This window comes from Dendropsophus ebraccatus, chromosome 1 (assembly GCF_027789765.1).
Source record: "Dendropsophus ebraccatus isolate aDenEbr1 chromosome 1, aDenEbr1.pat, whole genome shotgun sequence".
In the NCBI taxonomy this organism is placed as follows: domain Eukaryota; kingdom Metazoa; phylum Chordata; class Amphibia; order Anura; family Hylidae; genus Dendropsophus; species Dendropsophus ebraccatus.
Window position 1 is genome coordinate 159,627,824 of NC_091454.1, and position 20,085 is coordinate 159,647,908.

The following is a 20,085-nucleotide window of genomic DNA, read 5'->3' on the forward strand; positions in this document are numbered from 1 at the left end:
TCCAGAATTCTCAATGGGGCAGCAATGGTCTGTAAGGGTCCTATTCCACGGGCCGAGGAGGGCCCGATCAGCGATGTAAACGAGCGCCGATCTGCTAGATTGCCGCTCATTTACTGGGCCTATTCCACGTCCAGATGATCGTTGAGCGAGGGCTGCAGGGACATTGTTACCGATGTCCTTGCAGCCCTTGCAGCATACATTACCTCTAAGGTCTTCTCCTCTGCTCTGTCTTCCTCCCCAGGTCCTGCGCGCTCTAGCATGGCCTGTCAGCTGACAGGCCACTCAGCCAATCACAGGCCCCGGGGGTCCCGGCCTGTGATTGGCTGAGCGCTCCGTCAGCTGACCGGCCATTCTGAAGCTAGAGCGCGCAGGACCCGGGGAGGAAGACAGAGCGGAGGAGAAGACCTTACAGGTAATGTATGCTGCGCTTCTCAAATCGTCAGACACCCGCCGCGCACCGCTATTTCACTATAGTGATGCGTGGTGGGGGAACGATGATTTTAGGTCTTGCCCTAAATGAACGATCAGCCGATGACACGATCATCGGCTGATCGTTCTCTCTATTCCACCGAGCGATAATCGGCTGAATGGGGCCGATTCAGCCGATTATCGTTCCTGTGGAATAGGGCCCTTAGTCTCTATACGTCTTTATGACAAACTATCATTAATGAGATTTAGTACAGTTACTACCCCTTTGACCCAAATGCATGGACATAATTCCACACAGAATCCTCATCACAGAGTAGACATGTCAAGTAAAAATAAAATCCTCCTCAGACTCAAATTACTCAGTGTACATAACTGTACGAGAATACTTTGTCTCCTTAGACCAAGGTACTTTGAGATTCCTGTGGACTAACAAGACTCTACAGGGGTTCCTTAAAGGTGTTGTCTGTGGTGCAGAAGATGGTCACCGCCTTCTGCTCCCAGCACTTACTGTCTCTCCACGCCCACACACAATGTCCACCGTGGTGACACTGTACATGGCATGTGGACGTGGTTTCACCCACTTGCAATGATTGGGTCTTAGTGCCCTATTACACGGGACGATTATCGTGCGAAAAATTAAATCGTTCAAATTTAAACAATAATCGTTCTGTGTAATTGCAGGCAGCGATCGAAAAATCGTTCGTATGTCGTTGATCGCTGATTCAGATCTGAACCTAAAATTATCGTTAATCATTCGCTAATTGTTCGCTGTAATTCCACATTCATTTGCTCAAGTTCCGCATTGTTTCACTAATCGCTCAGTGTAATAGCACATTGTTCATTGTTTTACTGGGATCAGAAGGAATAAACGATCATAGTAACGATCGCAATAACGATCATAGTAACGATCGTAACTAACAATTATCGTTCTTTGTAATATGGTGAACGATTTCAGGTGAATGATAAACAATCTCGTTTGCGATCATTAATCGTTAGTCGTTAAAAATAGCTCAGTGTAATAGGACCCTTATGCTGCGTTTATACGGAACGATTATCGTGCGAATTTGCAAGATAACGATCAAATTCAAACAATAATCTTACGTGTAAACGCAGCGAACAATCAACAATCATCGTTCATTTTGATCTTTGAACATGTTCTCAAATTGTCGTTGGTCGTTCGCAAAAAATTTGCAGATCGTTCCGTGTAAACAGTCGTTCACTGATTTAACCTATGTGCAACATAGGCGTAAGCGATCGCAAAATGATTTTTCCGTACGATATATATCGTTCCATCTAAACGCTGATCGTTATAAAAAAAAATTGTTACTTTGAAATCGTTAATTGTACGATCGGGCGAATTATCGCTCCGTGTAAACCCAGCATTAGACCTTCCCCTTCAGGTCTCAGAAGAGGGAGGGGGGCTGAAAAACTTTTTAGTGCTGGAAAACAAAAGGCTTTAGCTGTCTTGTGCTCCCTGGACAACCCCTTTAATGTTAATAGAGGATGACAGCAGAGCTTGACTGATATCTCTTGGTGTTAAAAAAAGGTCGTGATTCTTTCCATACTTCCTGTAGAAAGCTCCATTTGAATTTTGAATTGGCATATGTGACCATGGGACCCTGGTGCTCTTGATGGATGAGGGAGTATCATACTAGCATGGATTTGCTGAAACAGAAAAAGGAGTAGCACCTCACTAAGGGTGATGAGCAGGGCAAGCGAGTGCCTAACTTGCTTACAGAGTCTTTAAGACGGCTCAATGATCATGCAGCAAGGGCTAGCTTTACAGGAGTACTTGGTGTAAATATATAGAAAATATTAAAGATGATGCATACTTCTCCACGCTCCCCTCGGTGTCCTGCAGCCGCTTCTGTGAATCCCCCACTGACCGCAGTTGCTGTCAGCACTTTTGAACCCATCAATTCTGTGATAGCCTGCTCAGCCAATCACAAGCCATATGGCTCTGTCCCGTCTTGGTCAGTGATTGGCTGAGCAGGCCTTCACTGAGACTTGTGTTGTCAGCGGCTGCAGGGAGGAACATAGACAGATAAGCATAATCTTTATTATTTTCTATATACTGGCACCTACTACCCCTCTAATCAACCGTCAGGCGCGCATCACCTATTACGCACAGCGATGTGTGGACGATTTTTAAAGTTGTTGAAAGACAACAATCAGTCGATGAGCAAATGATTGCTGGCTCCGCAGCTACAGTATATCTTCCCAATTCAGCCTGACCTGCAGGCTGCCCCAGGACAAGGTATCAGTCACGCTGGGTTCTGTTTGTGTCAAATGCACTAAAGGCGAGGGAAACCAAACAGATCCAAGCACCACACAGGAGATTAGATGATGGACCAAATAAGTGAATGCTGTTTATGGACCTTCATGGAGAGAGCCATTTGCTCTTAAAATGTACTGTCTGTGAAATAAAGTAACCCAAGTGTGTCTGCATTTGTTTGCTTGGACCAACATCTTTACTTATTTCCCCTTGCCTTCACTACATACCAGGTATTTACATCCAGGGCCGGCGTCAGCACCCGGCTAACTAGGGCAAATGCCGGGGCCCACAGCTCCTCTAGGGGCCCACTCCCGTTTGTTACTACATTTTTTTGTTAGTAAAAAAGAAAAAAAAGTGTAGTAACAAAGGGGACTGGGCCCCTAGAGGCCGCATGTGACAGTTAGGGGCCACCGGGCACCTGTCTTCCTTCACAAATCTTCCCTACAGCCGAGTAGGAAAGGACCTTTGAGTGTGTAGGACCTTTGATGATGTCACGGGTCATGTGATCGGACACCTGACCTGATAGAGGGAAGCACGGTAGGCTCTGCAAACTAAGTGTTCTGTATGTGCTGGTTTCTAGTTGTTTTGTGTATAGAGGTCCTGCTGTAATACATATATATATATTACAGCAGGATATATATATATATGTTACAGCAGGACCTCTATACACAAAACAACTAGATATCTGTATCTATCTATGTATGTATCTATCTATCTATCTCCTATCTATCTGCTATCTATCTCTCTATCTATCTATCTATCTATCTCTCTATCTATCTATCTATCTATCTATCTATCTATCTTCTATCTCTCTCTCTGTCTCTATCATATAAACATGGTGAGACCCCTAGTTCTCCTATATACAGGTCCTGCAGTGATGTTCAGTGTGTATGTATATATATATATATATATATACACTGTATATCACTGCAGGACCTGTATATAGGAGAACTAGAGGTCTCACCATGTATATATATATATATATATATATATATATATATATATATATATATATATATAAAATCATGCTGGTGCTGCTAGTTCTCCTGTATACAGCTCCTGCTCTGTGTGTGTGTGCTTGTATATATACACATATACACACACACACACACACACACACACACACACACAGCAGGAGCTGCATGCAGGAGAGATCAGGAGATACAGGAGGAGAAAGATATGCAGCAGCCACATGTTTCTTTTGCAGCAAATCTTTCCTCACCTGTCTCTCCATGATTTGCTCCTCAAAGGGGCCCGCCAAGGCTCTGTCGCCCAAGGGCCCACAAAAAGCTGGAGCCGGCCCTGTTTACATCCTTTGGGATCACCACATAGCATTAATAATTCCTCAGAACAAAGAAAATGATGGAGACATTTAATTTGGAGAAGCTAGGTACAAGCCTGCCCCACTGTGGATGTGAAAGGCTATTACAAGCTATGTAGCTGCATGGAAGCAGGTTAGCAGCAGCAGTTTCCTTCTTGGTCTCCATAACATCTGATAGCTGGAATGTGGAGTATGCGGTTACTTTAGTTATACATCGTGTGAGTAATAACAGTTACATGAGAACATTGTGTGAAGCTGTTAGCGCCTGGGTAGCTTATTGTGATAGCAATGACCATGGTTCTACAGGGAACGCTGCTAATGTGATCCTACCAGTATTCCTGCTATAGGCAATTACTTCTTTATCATTTTTGGCTCCCAAATGTGTCTATAAAATCTTGTCTGTGATTTCTAAACGAAACTGCCCAGAAATAAAAACGTTGGCAACTCTGTATCCTGGCATCACATGAGCTTTCCCTTATCCGCATCTATCACCGACTATAGTCATTGCTTATTGGAAATGTAAAACCATACTAAGAAAACATATATTTTGCTCCCCCAGACTTAAATGGGAGATGGGAAAAACAGAGAAGGGACATGTAATTTATTTTCTTTGTGGTTATGCTCTGAAGCTCCTAGCGAAACAAATGGGAGCTTTGAAGTTTCAGGGCCCCAACCCCTCCCTTCCACCCCCATGCCTAAATCATCCACCGCCTTTTCCTAACAACTCTGAGCATGTGCAATGGAGTAGGATGATCTCTGATCTCAATAAGCATGATTGCAGCCATGACACCCAGATAAAGGCTTGATAATATAGTGTTTGATCTTATCACTAATATTCTACAACACTGATCTCTCAGTAGCGTTTATATTTATTATTAGCCTACGTCTTTGTGGTTATGTTAACAATGTGTTCTTCCTAGGCTGTATTTTAAAATCACAATAGTCTGTCCTAGGTTACTGTGGAGTGTGGGGAACATTGCAGTATAGTCTCTGCATAACCAGAAGGTTCTGGACTGGGCAAGCGTTCTATGAAATGGTCTTGGGAGACTTGAGGGAGAACAGGTGAATGAGAAAAGGAGAAAAGAAAGGCATCCGATCTTAGCCAACAAAAAGGAAAACTGGTTGGATAAGAATGAAGATAGACAAAAAGGGGGTGGTGGGTGGTAGTCATAGAAGGGGGTAGTTATGTAGAGCAGGCATGCAGAATACTATCAAAAATTGGATTCTGATCCTATTACTGCATTTCATACGCTATTAGTGAGTTTGGTGGAGGAGGTTAAAGGGAACGTGTCAGAAAATGTATAATATTTTTCTGTTAAACACTTAAGAATTTTTGGTGATTTTTTTTTTTTCAATTTTTTTCTGTCTATATTGTAAAAAAAAAAATCCCAAAATTTTGCAGTTTTTATTCTCACCACCAGGGCTGCTGTAAAGTGATCTGTACAGCTTTGCAGCTACATTTGACACCGGTTGATAGAGGAGACAATAGCAGCTCCCTGTGGAATGACCTCTTTAAAAGGCACAGAGGACACTCAGTAATATTTCATATTCATCTGAAGAGAACAGATTCTGTTTATAGTAATCCATGTCTGAGGCTTGCTGTAAAGCATGTCACTAAATGCTGTTAAAAACAGCTAAAGCAATATGGCAGCCCCCATAACATTGTGCAAAAAATGAAAAAAAAAAATAAAAAAAAATTGCCAGAAAATAGAAAATGATGGAATAAAAGAATTTTAAGTACCCGATTCTAATCAGTAAAAGATAATTTAGGCAATACATGCCCTTTAAAAACCAAATTTTGTGTACAGAGTAAAGGGATTATCCCCTTCAGTAGATTGCTCATACTGATCAATGCTGTCCCTTGCTCTGCTGCTAAATAATCAGCAGAGAGACTATAGGCCATTTCCACAGAACGATTATCGGCTGATAATCTTCCCGTGGAATTGACAGCAACGATCAGCCGACATCGTGAAAAACATGTTGAAAAACAAACGACTGATACAGCAACAATCTGCTGCTGTCGCTCTGTGGAATAGGAGCAGCAGCAGCAGGCGCTGCTGTATGCTATGGGCTGCCCGGACGATTAGCGATCCCCCGGGCAGCACCCCCCCCCCCCCCGACTCACCCACTCGCTGCTGCCGCGTGGAATAGAGGCAGCAGCGAGCAGGGAACGAGGAGCGAACGGGCGCTAATAGCGCTCGTTTGCTCCCGTCAGTCGGCCCGTGGAATAGGCCCTTATGGTTGCTATGGAGGTCTTTTCAAGGTCTTTTTTTAGACTACTAAAATAGGTTTCGGAATGGTTCAACTATGATTCGACATCTGTGAGATGGGCTGGAAAAAAAAAAAAAAAAAAACCAAGCAAGCTAGTGGATTCCACCAAGGTGGTCCACTTGCATCCATCGGCGCTACTCACTATAAATGTATATATACATTTATAGTGAGTAGCGCCGGTGGATGCAAGTGGACCACCTTGGTGGAATCCACTAGCTTGCTTGTTTTTTGTTTTTATTGTATGGATGACAGGTCCATTGATATCCCCGTGCAGCACCACTAATCGGGTTGTTGCGCATCTAGGACTGTCTCTGTGAAGGAGACAAATACCTTATATGGGAAAAAAAAAAAAATCAAAAGAAACCTCACTGCACAACAAGGAGGGCTGAAAAAATTTGCTGCTAACGTCTTAGCGTCAGATACCAGAGAGCACCTTTACATGACTTGTGGAGAACGTGCATTGATGGTCAGAGCCATTTTAGCAGCATAAAGAGCACATACACAGTATGGGGGAGATTTATCAAACATGGTGTAAAGTGAAACTGGCTCAGTTGCCCCTAGCAACCAATCAGATCCCACCTTTCATTCCTCACAGACTCTTTAGAAAATGAAAGGTAGAATCTGATTGGTTGCTAGGGGAAACTGAGCCAGTTTCACTTTACACCATATTTGATAAATCTTCCGCTATTTGTTTAAAGGAGACCTGTCACCCCCTGCGTCGGGGTGACAGGCTCCCGAACCCCCAGCTAGATCCCCTTATACTGACCTCATCTTGCAGAGTCCCGCTGCCAGAGCCGGTCCCGGGACGGAAATATCCCGGTGAGAAGCCGGCGCGTGCGCTGTGGAGATGAGTCCAGCATCCATAGAGAATGAATGGAGCAGGACTCATCTCTGCTGCGCGCGCACGGCTCCATTCATTCTCTATGGACACTGGACTCATCTCCACAGCGCGCGCGCCGGCTTTTGACCGGGATATCTCCGTCCCGGGACCGGCACCGGGACTCGGCGACATGAGGTAAGTATAAGGGGATCTATCTGGGGGTGGGGAGCTTGTCACCCCGTCGCGGGGGGGGACAGGTCCTCTTTAACTAATATAACTGATAGATGTAGATTGTGTGTAAACAGACTCAATTATAATGTTGTAACCAAAGTAGAATAATCGTATAAGAACTACTGTGTTTTATAAGTTTATTTAATGAACAGAATCCATACTATGTACAACGTGGAAAACATATTGACGCATGTTACAATTCTTCATCTTCGTCCTCCTCATCACTGATGACATATTTCTTGTGCTTTTTGTTGGCTTTGTCTTCATCATCCGCCTTCCTCTTCTTTGATGGTTCTCCTTCCTAGAAAGGAAAAAACACATTCAAAATAATCAAGATCAGGGAATATACTTATATTTATGTGCTGAACAATTTTTGGTATTAAGCCCTTCTTGCTACTTTTCAATTTTTGGTATTGTCCATTTCAAGAAGACATAGACAAACATGAAACACAGTAAAGCCACAACTATCTCACTCACTAAATTATTTACAATGTGGTAGATAGTTACACTGTTAGCCAATCCCATATGTAACATATTTGTCCTGAGACACAGATTGCCAGCAGATGTAGTGGACAAAGTAGAATTACATAAGAGCTAGCGTATTTCGTCATTTAAAAAGGTTGGTCACTTTATAGTACAAATCGTTCAGTGTAAGTTTACTCACTGCACTTACTGACATCAGCTCCCTGTGTACATCATCACCTGCAGGCTGTGTTGTCCTGCTTTGAGGTGATTTTGTCCATAAGATGGCTGACATGCAGGAGCATGTGACCATGTGTAGCAGGGTCTTGGGTGCTGAGCAGTGCTCCATGCCACACGGATCAGTGGAACGTTGCTAAGCACCCAAGTGCTGCAAAACTTTTTTTTTTTAAGACTACATATGCTGGCAGTGTCTAATGGACATTGACTATCAATAAAATCTTCTAACACATTGCAAATCATCTAGGTATTTCTACTATTGTTAGATCTCAGACTCCTCTGCCATTACTGCAGTGAATTAGACCTCCCCTTCTCTCCCCCCCCCCCCAAAAAAAAGTGTGGCATAGTGTGTGCTGCTGGCAGAGATTAGCAAATTTACAGTACTGAAAATTAGCTCATCTCTAGTTGCTGCCACATTTACAAGGTTGGTGAATTGTTAAATGTATTGTGAAGTGCAGCAATAATTGAAAGGTTTTGTAGGCATCGCTAACCACAAATAAAAAGAACAAATACAGAAGCTATGGCCTGATGATGTTACAAATCCTATCAATAAGTAACGCCCTAGGCATCAAGAAGTATGCAAGAAAGCAGATTTATGTAACCGTACCTCTTCATCGCTATTCAGTTTCTTCGCTTTAAGCAGTCTCTGAGCTTTATCATCATCTGAACCCTCATCACTGTCTGATGAGTAGATGCGTGCTCTTTCCTCTGTAAGACATATCAAGTTTCAATATAATTCCACATTTATATAATCCTTCAGAGGTGAAAAAGCAAGATGTACAAATGTGAAAGCAATAAAAACACAATAAAGGCTCCTATAACACAGTTACTCTCTACTGTGCCCTCTTGTGGAAATGTGGAGAACAAATAAAGCAAAAACTATAAACACATGAAACACTGCTGAACTTCACAATTTTACTCTACCTCTTCCTCCTTTATATCTGTTTTTGATGGCTGCCAGGCTTATAGACTCTTCTCCTTCATCGTCATCATCATATCGGTCAGGCTCCAGGTAATTTGCACTCAGACCACGTTGGTGCTGCTTTTCCTTGATTCTGCGCTGCTGTGACTCTCTGCGGATTGATGCTCTTAGTCGCTCTTCTTCTTTCTGTATAAAAACAAAATAAAGAATTGCTATTTTGATCTATAGTTCATAGAAATTGGTTTAGTTATACACACAGCATTTAGGTTATGCTGTTATTTGCATCAGTGGTTCCAGTATTTTGATCACAAGAACAGTACGCTCTATAGTGCTCTTTGCCATTTAAGGCCCCATTCATACGAAGCAAAACTAGCGGAATTCTGAGGCAGAATGCCGTTAAGACTCCCATTATGAAAGGTAGGCTATAGGAGGCGCGCGCTGCTGTTCTCACAGAGTCTCCCCGCGCTGAAGAATGAACATGTTTATTCTTCAGCGCGGAAAGGCGCTGTGAGGCGCTTCCCATAGCCTCCCCCTCAAAATGTGAGTCTAACGGCATTCCGCTAGTTTTGCTACGTATGAACGTAGCCTAAACATTTCAGAACCTTATCAGATATCCTGATGGGACCTAATAAAAATCAACAAGTTTTTCAAAATTTGCCTGGATCCAGCTAATACATATTTTTTTTCACGGCTTAACAATGAAGAGAAGCCCAAACAGCCTTGCACACACTAAACAGATTAAGGACAATAAGTGTGCACAAGAAACAGGGAAACAATTTAATTCTGTGGGGGCTTTATTCATGTGGCATTCAGGTTTAAACCATTTTTTTGAAACACAGCTACTTTCTTGCAAAGACAGAACCACCCCTGTCCACAGGTTGTGTATGGTATTACAAGTCAGCTCCAGTCACTTCAATGGAACTGAGCTGCAAAATCGCATGCAAACTGAGGACAAGAGTGGTGTTATTTCTGGAAGAAAGCATGTTAATATGAATTAAGTAATACTACTTATAAGATACAGATACCAAGCAGGTTGTATATTTTACCTTAATCATTTCTGTTCTCTGAGACTCTGGATCACGTCCTGCCATAGGAAGGATCCTAATCTTTTGAGTCTTAGAACATCTGTCTGCGAGGGACAAGGTCATCTTCCTGTGGGTGGCGCTGTCTGTGGAATGAGGCCTGAGAGCAAACATAAATAAATGTATTGAAGATACAAGCGTCCTGGGGTAATAAGAGGATTATTTGAATTTGCAGTCTATCAATACACCTTGCGTCACAGGTAGACAGTTCACAGCAAGAGCCAGAACTTGTGTATTTTATTAGAAAGCAACCCAGAAAAGTTATTCATTAGCCGTAAATCCTATGTGCATTGGCCATCTGGCCCTTGAAATTTAATGAGCACTGCGATAGCTCTTAAAGGACAACTCCCGCGGGACCCCAAAAAAAAAAAAAAAAAACACAGACACACACAGACACCATACTCACCATCTCTCTGGTGACGATCGCCACTCGATTCGCCCGCCGTCCGCCTCTCCGTCGCCGCCGTCCGCCATCCAGCGATGTCTCCGACTTCCGGGTCCAGGGGATGGAAAAGGCTGCCAGTGCGCTTGCGCACCGGCAGCCTTTTCATTGGCTGGAGCGCATCACATGGCTTCCAGCAAGCTCAGCCAATCAGGGCTGAGCAAGCTGGAAGCCATGTGATGCGCTCCAGCCAATGAAAAGGCTGCTGGTGCGCATGTGCACCAGCAGCCTTTTCATCCCCATTCACTTTGCATGAAGACGCCGAGGAGGAAGAAGACCCGGACCACCCCCCGGCTCTGACGTCGTCGTCACCAGATGCCGCCCCGGAGAAGAGGACCGTGACGATCGTAATAGGTAATGTATACATTCTTTAACTTCCGGGGTGGGGGGTCGGGGGTCCGAAAGTGGGTGAAGGGGGCCAGGCCGGATTTAACCACATTACAAAGTTATATAACTTTGTAATGTGTGTTAAATGAGCAAAAAAAAATTTTTGTGGGAGTTGTCCTTTAAAGGCTGCACAGAGGAACATCTTGTCTCAGTTTCTATAGGACGACCATGTAGAGAAGAAAAGCTCTGGGATCTCACAATGCAATGATACATGCCATAATGCTTTTTTTGTTGAAGGGTGGGTTTACACCACAGAATCCGCGCGGATACCCGTTCACTGCGGCGCACATATCTGCCTGTGCCAAAGACATCATTCTATGGCCGGATGGATTCCACCAAAAGAATGGACATGGCATGGCATGGCATAGAGGTCTATGGCGCGGGTGGATATGAGCGCTGCTGTGAGCGGCTACTAGCAACGGAATTTATCCGCACGGATTTCGTAGTGTAAACCCTCCCTAACAAACTAAACATTTCTGTCTCCTTATAAAATGGAGGTAAAGTGAAGGCTCCATGAACCACAAGATTTAGGTCTGACATCAGTACAAAGTGTAGTTTCACATTAATCAGTTTCCACACCTGAAAGTCTGTTAGCTCATGCCTAATGATCCATACAGAAGTATGACTTTATATAATAATGTATTTTTATAACTAAGAATTCAAACATAAGGCTGCTCTCAAACAGACACAAAAAAACACAACTATTTGGAAAGATGTAAGATCTAGGGGAAACAACTCCTTACCTAAATGTCAGCTTGGTCTTGAATACAGCCTGACCTTGTAAACCTGTTCCTTGTCTGATAAAAAGATGGTTGTGGTCCCCTTGTAATGGAGCTTTGTATACATCAAATACTTCATTCCCCAAGTGCAAGGACATACTGCAAGACAAGTGACAGACATGATGTAAAACACAAGGTACAGAGTGAAAGTAGAGGAGGAAAGAACCCAGCCTGACACTTACCTGCCATCAGACCATTTAACAATACGTGCATTACTCTCCCTGACATCATTCCCCTCCTCATCCCTACGGGTTCTCCACCTGATGGTATTTTCTACCTATTTTCAGGATAAAGAAAAACTAGTTAATTCATCCAGCTCTATGTGTATGCAAATACAATATTGATAAAATGAAAAAGGTAGAGACCAATAAGGATCTTGGCTTTATGGTGTGTCAACAGCTGAAGTTCTTTGGCTGGTATATACCCTTCCAAGTCTCAAAAGCATTGAGACAAACCAAATTTGTCTACATTATAACAGTGTATACCTAAGCCCAGATGTGCCAGGTAGGCCTGGCTGGAGCCCAGACAGATGAATAAATGTATAAACAGTAGATTCTGACATCAGGCTTCAAGGTCCACAGAGTACGGTTAACCCTCAGCCTCCTGGCTGCCCTCAATGCATGTTAAGAGGGGGGGGGGGGGGGGGGGAAGCAAATTCAATATTTCAGAATATTGCACTGCACCAAACCTGGGAACCGCAGATTAGCAGTAAATTACAACATAATGTCAAGAGACATTTAGTTGTTGTACACCACAACTAAAGGTGTAAATGCAGGCAAAGATTGGGAGCCAATGCTGCAAAGGATTTTTTTTTTCTTAAAAAATACAATATCCATAACCAAGATGTGAGTACATGAGTGAGGCATCTAAGATCTAGTAACAGCTAAGGGATCTATTTTATTCTCTGTCACATAACTAAAATCGCTCATAATGTCTAGTCTTGGGTGTTGCTGGTTAGTGTAGGTTTGCTGTTAATCTACACCAATGTTGTGTAGATTGTATTTATTGTGGTTTTATTTAAACAAATCAAAATTAAAAGTGAAAACCAAATAAAAATACCTTTAGTTTTAGCCTAGTTCTTCCTTCTTCATCCAACATTTCTTCATCTTCAAACTCATCTTCATAATATTGTGGATCAAAGGGTCTAAAGACAAAACAAGTACATTAGTAAGCATAATAAATCTCAACCTATAGCAGCATCCAGGGGGAAAAGTGGCCTGCATATCAACTATATCCAATGTCTGTCAGCGACAGATATGGCAAAAGATTATCTGAAGCCCACTCCATACTTAGATATCATACCAGAGTGTGCATGCACATCAGGGCTCATTAGAACATGCTAAAGGAAACTGTTGCAGCATCAGGATGGTGAGTTTGTTTCAAGGGACCACCAGCTGTAAGGAACAAGACACTCTTTACAAGGACTCTGCTTAAAGGGGCAGCTTCATGTGGGTAATCCTGGTCTATGTGCATAAGGAATATGGTGCCAGAGTCCCCTGCTCTAACAGGTTTCCCACAAAATACACTTGGCGCTAGGGCTGGGTAATAAATCGTAAATAAAGAGACCAAGTCTTTGGCAGGTTGATGTTTACAAAAATTCTCCTCCCTTGCACAGAGGCCACATCCTTCCACCTGTTTTCTCAGCTTCCGGGAAGGAGGACCTCCTTATCGCTTGGCCACCACTTGAAACAATATAATGCCAGTTTGGCACGGCCAAATGGTATGGAGTGCAAAAATGGGGTGTGGCTTATAAAAAGGGCATGTCATAATTATCGTTATTGAGGTTCCATGTTCAATTAACCATGATACTGATTTAGGCTATTATCACCCAGCCCTGCTTGGCACCTATTCATAACACAGGTAATAAATTCAAAATTGGCAGTAACCAACTGATTACTAGAAAGTGGGTACCTCCTGATGTATGTGTGCTGTGAGGAGGCTCAAAGGTGTAGTGGTCACATATGCAATTCAAAGTCTCCGGGACAAACTACAAAGCGCTGATTTTATAACCCCCATTTTAAATGCCCTACTTTACCTGGGCTCAACACTGAGAAAGTTGGGAAGCTTCACAAAATACAAGTCATTTCCAAGGTCTGTGTTCACTTTAGGAATCTCTACTTCTATTCTGGTCTCAGGAACAGGTTCCTCTTCTGGATGATCTTGGTCCATCCTATCTTCATCCTGCAGTATAAAAAGGAGAATGTACCAGCGAAAGCAATATTATGCCCACAGCTATGGACGAGTAACATGTTTGTTTCCTTGCTATTAGACCTATATAGTATATATAGTCGTGTGACAACATTCAGAAAAAAGTTCCCAAATTCGCTATTGACTGCAGCCTCTAGACATTTAAATGACTGGTACTGGAAAGACCGCAAATGGCATCAATTGGCAGCTGACACCCCAGGCATGAATGCCTTGCACAGCATCAATAATGTATTGATATGCTAGTATGAAGGATTCCTGGCTGTCCTGCAATATCAGAGAGATGGATTTTATTGCTGTCAATATTAGCCATGTCATATGATAAACTGTGCAGCAGCTTGCTTTACACTGCCCAAGTAAATATTTAAATGCAATGTCTGCTGAAAGAGCATGCATGCCTACCGGGATTCAGAGACAGCCAGGCAAAGGTGGAAAGAGGACCAATAGCTTTTTGTCATATCACATAGGCCAGACATGTTTAGCTGACAGAAATATTCTATGATCTGTCTAAAATACTGACTGTGCATAGGAAAGAGAGAAGATCTGTGGATGAGATGGCCAAATAGTCATAGTCTATAGGTACATACCATGGGCTGGCCTGGCGTTGGAGGCTTCTCTCCACCATCACTGTCTGAAGAAATATCATCTGCATCTCCAAACAAGTCAGAAGCACCTTTTTTACCCTCTGTGAAATGAAAATTAAATATGGAATTTAAAAAAATAAATAAAATGGAACAGATAAATGTGATATAACAGACTTCATTTAAATTTAAACTGGGGTTATCTGAGAATCAGGAAACGTACTGCCTTTATTTTCGCCCTGGCAGCTGACTTCTAACTTGCTGTTGTCTCCTGGATACCTTTTTAACTGGCTTAAGGGACAGCGTGAAACGCCCACACCAACAAGTGTATGAACAATGCGAGGTTACATTGTTTGTACATTGGCCACCAGGTGTTGGTGTGGCTACACATGCATGAGGCCTTTGGATTGTAGTAAAACCCCATCATTTCAGCCCACACCCTTCAAGCCAGGTAAGAATGTCTTGTGGCTGATATGACAGTAAGCTAGAAGTGAGCCATCAAGAAGCAAGGAAAGGTAATAACTCTTCTGCTCCCCATATAACCCATTTAAAGGTGGTCTGTCAAGATTCAAAGTCTGTCCAGATCAATGATGGTTCAACCACTGGGAATGAAGGTCCCTTGTCCCCCAAGTATACAATACGCATGCTTGGCTCCATTCACTCTCCATGAAAAGTGCTGTACTCTGCTATGTTAGGGAGTAATAAACAGTTGGCTTAGTGGCCCGGCATGCATGTTGCCGCTGTATTTACTTGGGGAGCAAGGTACCTCTGTTCTCATAATCAACTCATTATGACCTACTGTATGCTGTAAATAGGTGAAAACTTGAATCTTGAGATGTCCCAGTTAGAAGCAGTATTACATGGCCAGAGCTGCGGTGTAAATGAGCTAGATTGGCGCCCACTTAAAGAGCCTATTACACGTCTTGGTGATTGTGCAGCTCTTTTCCTTAATTAGCCGCCTATGTCTTACTACACAGAGACATGTGCGACCAACAGTAGATAAATTGCATTCATTTTAATGTCGTAATTACTGATGTTCCCTAATATTGTTGACAGTAAATGACTCAAAAAATATGCCAATGTAAAAACAGTAATGCAATAGGCTTGTGCAAGTGTACCATACCTTTGGGTGTTTCTCCATCACTATCCATCTCAGAGTCTGACTGCCTCTTCTTCTTCTTCCTCTGACGCACAATCTCTTCTTCACTGTCACTGCCTTTTGCAGATACTGTAAGAGACACCAGAAAATATGTTAAACAATAATCACCCCCAATACATAATTTAAATCCATGATGACTATACCAGGTGTTAGATAAGGGGCTGTAGAGCTGGTCCTTGTGCTAAGGGTCCCCCAGCTTTTGGCAGGATCTGTCTGTCACACCAATGGCCTGATTCTGTACTATGACAGAACTGAAAAAAAATTGTTCCCCAGTCAATGAGAACCCTGAGTAACGCAGAGAGCTCTGCTTCCATTTTGGCCTGTAGCTGGGAAACGCATTACACCAGTAATGTTACAGAGTCTGCCTAGAAGTGTGCACTGAAAATGAGATCCATGTCTTCTTTCCACGCTTGACTATACAGATCACTGGTAACAGTAATGTAATGGAACGTTACCATTAGATCACAAATATCAGTGATCTGTATAGGGGGACAGGAGGGAACACGTAGAAAGATGCTTTAGCCCCTTATTAATAGGAAAAAAACAAGAATTGTTAAAGGGGTTATCTAGTGCTACAAAAACATGGCCACTTTCTTTCAGAGACAACATGACTCTCGTCTCCAGTTCAGGTGTGGTTTGCAATTAAGCTCCATTCACTTCAATAGAACTGAGCAGCAAAACCCAGCCCAAGCTGGAGACAAGAGTGGGTCTGTCTGTAGAAGAAAGTGGCCATGTTTTTGTAGCGCTGGATAACCCCTTTAAAGACTAGAGCAATTTCCCCATTACAAAGTTCACCACATAATCTGTGAGTGCAGCAGGAAAGGAGCATGTACCTGACTTGCGTTCTTGCTCTTCACCATCTGAATGCTGCGGTTCATCATCAGAGCGATGGCCATCCATTTCATCGTCATCTGAATGTTGTCTCTGCTCATCGTCTGAATGGCGGTGCACTTGGTCTTCATCGTCAGAATGCTGCTGCTCATCATCTGACCGCTGTCGCTCGTGTTCATCATCTGAATGCTGAAGCTTTGGCTCATCATCATCCGATCGTTGATGATCATGTTCTTCTCCATCTGAATGTTGTCTCTCATCATCAGAATTTCTCTGTTCATTGTCATCGTCATCTGAATGATGTCTGCGATCCTCGTCATCAGACTGATGGTGGTCATGGTCTTCTCCATCTGACTGCCTGTGCATCTCTTCATCTGATCTCATATTTCTGTCATCATCTGAATGCTGTGCTTCATCATCTGAGTTCTGAATTTTCTCCTCATCATCAGACTGGTCACTTTTATCCTCCCTGCCCCATTTTTCATCTTCAGAATGGGCATCTTTTTCTGACCCTTCAGCATCAGAGTGGTGGCTGCTGTGGTCAGACCGGTGTCCTCCATCTTCATCCTGAAAGTTTTCAGAGCCGCTGTGCTGTTCAGCATCTGACTGATCGTTGTCATCCTGGTCGGAGTGAGCAGTACCTTCTGACTGATTATCAGACCTCTCTGAACGATTGTAACTACCGCTGTGTTGGGACCCTGCTTCATCCTCGCTGTCATCTCCGAAGAGTTCTCTGTTGCTGGGTTTTGCAGCAGAATGTCCATCATCGTCATCATCCCGCTCACTGTCACTAGCAGAAGCATTGCTCACAGAGCCAGCGTTCCTCGGTTCTGAGTCAGAACCTGATCCAGAGTCTGAGTCTTCTAAAGATGGAGACAACAACAGGTTAGATCATCTCACCAGAAGCATTAAAATACATAAAACTAGTAGCAATTCTAAAAACGCATGAAACCGTATGAAAATATGTCTAAGTTTACAACTTCAATGATGTAGCCATACCAAGCCCAATATTTTGCTATCAAATATCAAAAGATGACATCACATAGGATTTTCCAGCATACTGTAATTTACATAAATCAAATTGAATGATAATGGTGCTGAGAATAAGATAAGAAAATTACCTCAGCGTCCTGTGCACTAGGGGGACATAACAGCAGGTTGGAGTCCTCTAACCTGCTGTTAGTTTCCCTTTAATAAGGTGGGGATACCCCTTTAAAAAAAGGAACCCCAGCACAATATTATTTAAGTGATGCCTTTATAGGACAGGTTCTGGCCCCATACAGGACAGTGTGACAGCCTCAGGCTTACTTAAGTTTACAGTCACATCTCTATTCATCCCAATGACAGCACTGATGCTACAGTGTCATTTCTGTGCCACCCCAAGTCCAAGAACCGGCCATATGGGCCAGAAGAGAATTGGAGTTGACAATATGGAACTGGTAGGAAAGCTCAATGTGCTGCAGTGCATGTCATGGAGGGGGCTACCACACCATCACAAGTTTTGTGAAAACACTTCTTTAAAAGGGAACCTGTCACCCCCCGTGCCGGGGTGACAGGCTCCTGACCCCCCGCTACAGCCCCCTATACTCACGTGATCCCGCCGGGTCCCGCTTCTGGAGATGGTCGGGTCACGGAGATATCAGCCGCTGCAGCCCGGCGCGCGCTGAGAGATGAGTCCAACGCTCATAGAGAATGACTGAGCGCTGGACTCTCCTGTCATTCTCTACGAGTGTTGGACTCATCTGAGGAGCGCGCACGCCGGGCTTCGGGCGCCGATATCTCTGTGACCCGACCGGATCCAGAAGCAGGACCCGGCGGGATCACGTGAGTATAGGGGGCTCCAACGGGGGTCAGGAGCCTGTCACCCCGTCACCGGGGGTGACAGGTCCTCTTTAATATTACCCCTTGGAATACCACATGATACCGGAGAAGCGGGGAACCTTTTGGCTTTCGCAATACTACAATACTCATCATAGATATAGATACAACCGTATGCCGTATCCGTGTCCTCCAGGACCCCATGGGGCTGCATCCCACCTCCTCAGCCCCGGTAATCACATGCTGCACTCTCCGGCATGCTGGACGGCCGCTCATCTCTATGTAACAAAACAAGACAACACGACGGACATGGCAGCCATACCTGACAGACGTCAACGGTGCAGCACATGCTGTCAGGGTTAGAATAGCAACCATGGGAAAAAGGGATCAGAGCGCAGCCGTCTTGTAGCCCCCAGCAGGGCTGTCCTGATATGTCCCTGTACACCGGGTATATAGGGTACACCAGACACTACGGGGGGTATATGGGACATTACAGGGTATATAGGACATTACAGGGTATATAGGACATTACAGGGTATATAGGACATTACAGGGTATATAGGACATTACAGGGTATATAGGACATTACAGGGTATATAGGACATTACAGGGTATATAGGACATTACAGGGTATATAGGACATTACAGGGTATATAGGACATTACAGGGTATATAGGACATTACAGGGTATATAGGACATTACAGGGTATATAGGACATTACAGGGTATATAGGACATTACAGGGTATATAGGACATTACAGGGCCTCCTGCCAGGACTGCCGCTGCCTCAGGGGGGGGATGGAGGGTGCCGGTGCTTACATTACTCCCCTCCCGCTCCCCGGGCAGCCGTGTGATAAGCCCAGACCCCCTGTACATCTCCCCCAGCACCGAGCTCAGCCAGGAGACTCTCCAGCTGACGTACCGGGGGGGGGATTCCGGTATACAGAGCCCTCCCGCCACACACCGGGCCCCGGCCGACTTACTCACCGTCACCTTTCTGCTCATTGTCAGACTCCGCGTCGCTGCCGAACAGCCCCTCCAGCGCGTCCATGTCCGGGCCTCACCGGGAACTCACAGCAAGTGCGCAAGAGCGGAAGTCACCAGACGGCGGCTACCGGGAGGAAGTCATCAGCCCGGGCCTGGGCGAGTCACACTAATCTCTGGCTGCAAACCGGTCACCGCCACAACCACCGCAAACTCTGTGCTAGTATTATAGTACTGCCAGTGCGACACGTGTGTATTGGTATAAAGACACGAAGCATGCCGGGAAATGTAGTTCTGAACCGCACATGCGCACTTGCATGAGCAGTGGAGGCTGGGAATTGTAGTTCATGAAATTGACTGCACGTTGTAAGGTGTATGTCCCCCGCGCACACTGCAGTCGTGACGTGTGGTAGCAGTGATGGACGGCTTCACACTACTCTCACACAGGGACCTGCCCCATCCAGCTGTTATATAACTACAACCCCCATCATCCCCGACTGCTCGTGCTTAATGGGAATTGTAGTGATGAAAGGTACCCCTCCCTGTGTAATCTCTTTGGCTGTATGTATCAGCCATGTGCATCAAGGCAGAATGCTGAAAACTCGGGGTCTGAAAGCAGTACACAGACAGAATATCATATATAGTGTATATATTTATATATATATATATTTATATATATATATATATATATAATATATATATATATATATATATATATATATATATATATATATAAACACAAAATGTAGGGCTGGATGGCACTGTGCGGCTCTGTGCCTCAAACAGGTGCTGTAACCTCCAGTGGTCGGACTCCAGACCAACTCCTAAGTATAACAGAATCCAAAAGA

General features: G+C 44.0%; 1 protein-coding gene across 1 annotated transcript; it reads right to left on the reverse strand.

The window, feature by feature from the left end:
* Positions 1-7,467: 7,467 nt before the first annotated feature.
* On the reverse strand, positions 7,468-19,478 carry LEO1 (LEO1 homolog, Paf1/RNA polymerase II complex component). Its single transcript, XM_069982864.1, has 12 exons — positions 19,241-19,478; positions 16,437-17,297; positions 15,568-15,672; positions 14,451-14,548; positions 13,694-13,839; positions 12,718-12,802; positions 11,841-11,935; positions 11,623-11,757; positions 10,015-10,150; positions 8,971-9,154; positions 8,654-8,754; positions 7,468-7,648 (listed from the first exon to the last, which is right to left on the reverse strand). Exons 1-12 carry the CDS (start codon positions 19,302-19,304, stop codon positions 7,541-7,543), a joined length of 2,118 nt encoding a protein of 705 aa, XP_069838965.1. The 5' UTR covers positions 19,305-19,478; the 3' UTR covers positions 7,468-7,540.
* Positions 19,479-20,085: the final 607 nt, after the last annotated feature.

Bases quoted from the DNA above. Each gene is read 5' to 3' on its own strand.
- LEO1 (XM_069982864.1), bottom strand. From the start codon at position 19,304: ATGGACGCGCTGGAGGGGCTGTTCGGCAGCGACGCGGAGTCTGACAAT. The intron at 13,840-14,450 runs GTATGTACCTAT...TTTATACTGCAG, and splicing joins CAACGCCAGGCCAGCCCATG to GATGAAGATAGGATGGACCA. The intron at 11,758-11,840 runs GTAAGTGTCAGG...CTTGTCTTGCAG, and splicing joins GTTAAATGGTCTGATGGCAG to TATGTCCTTGCACTTGGGGA.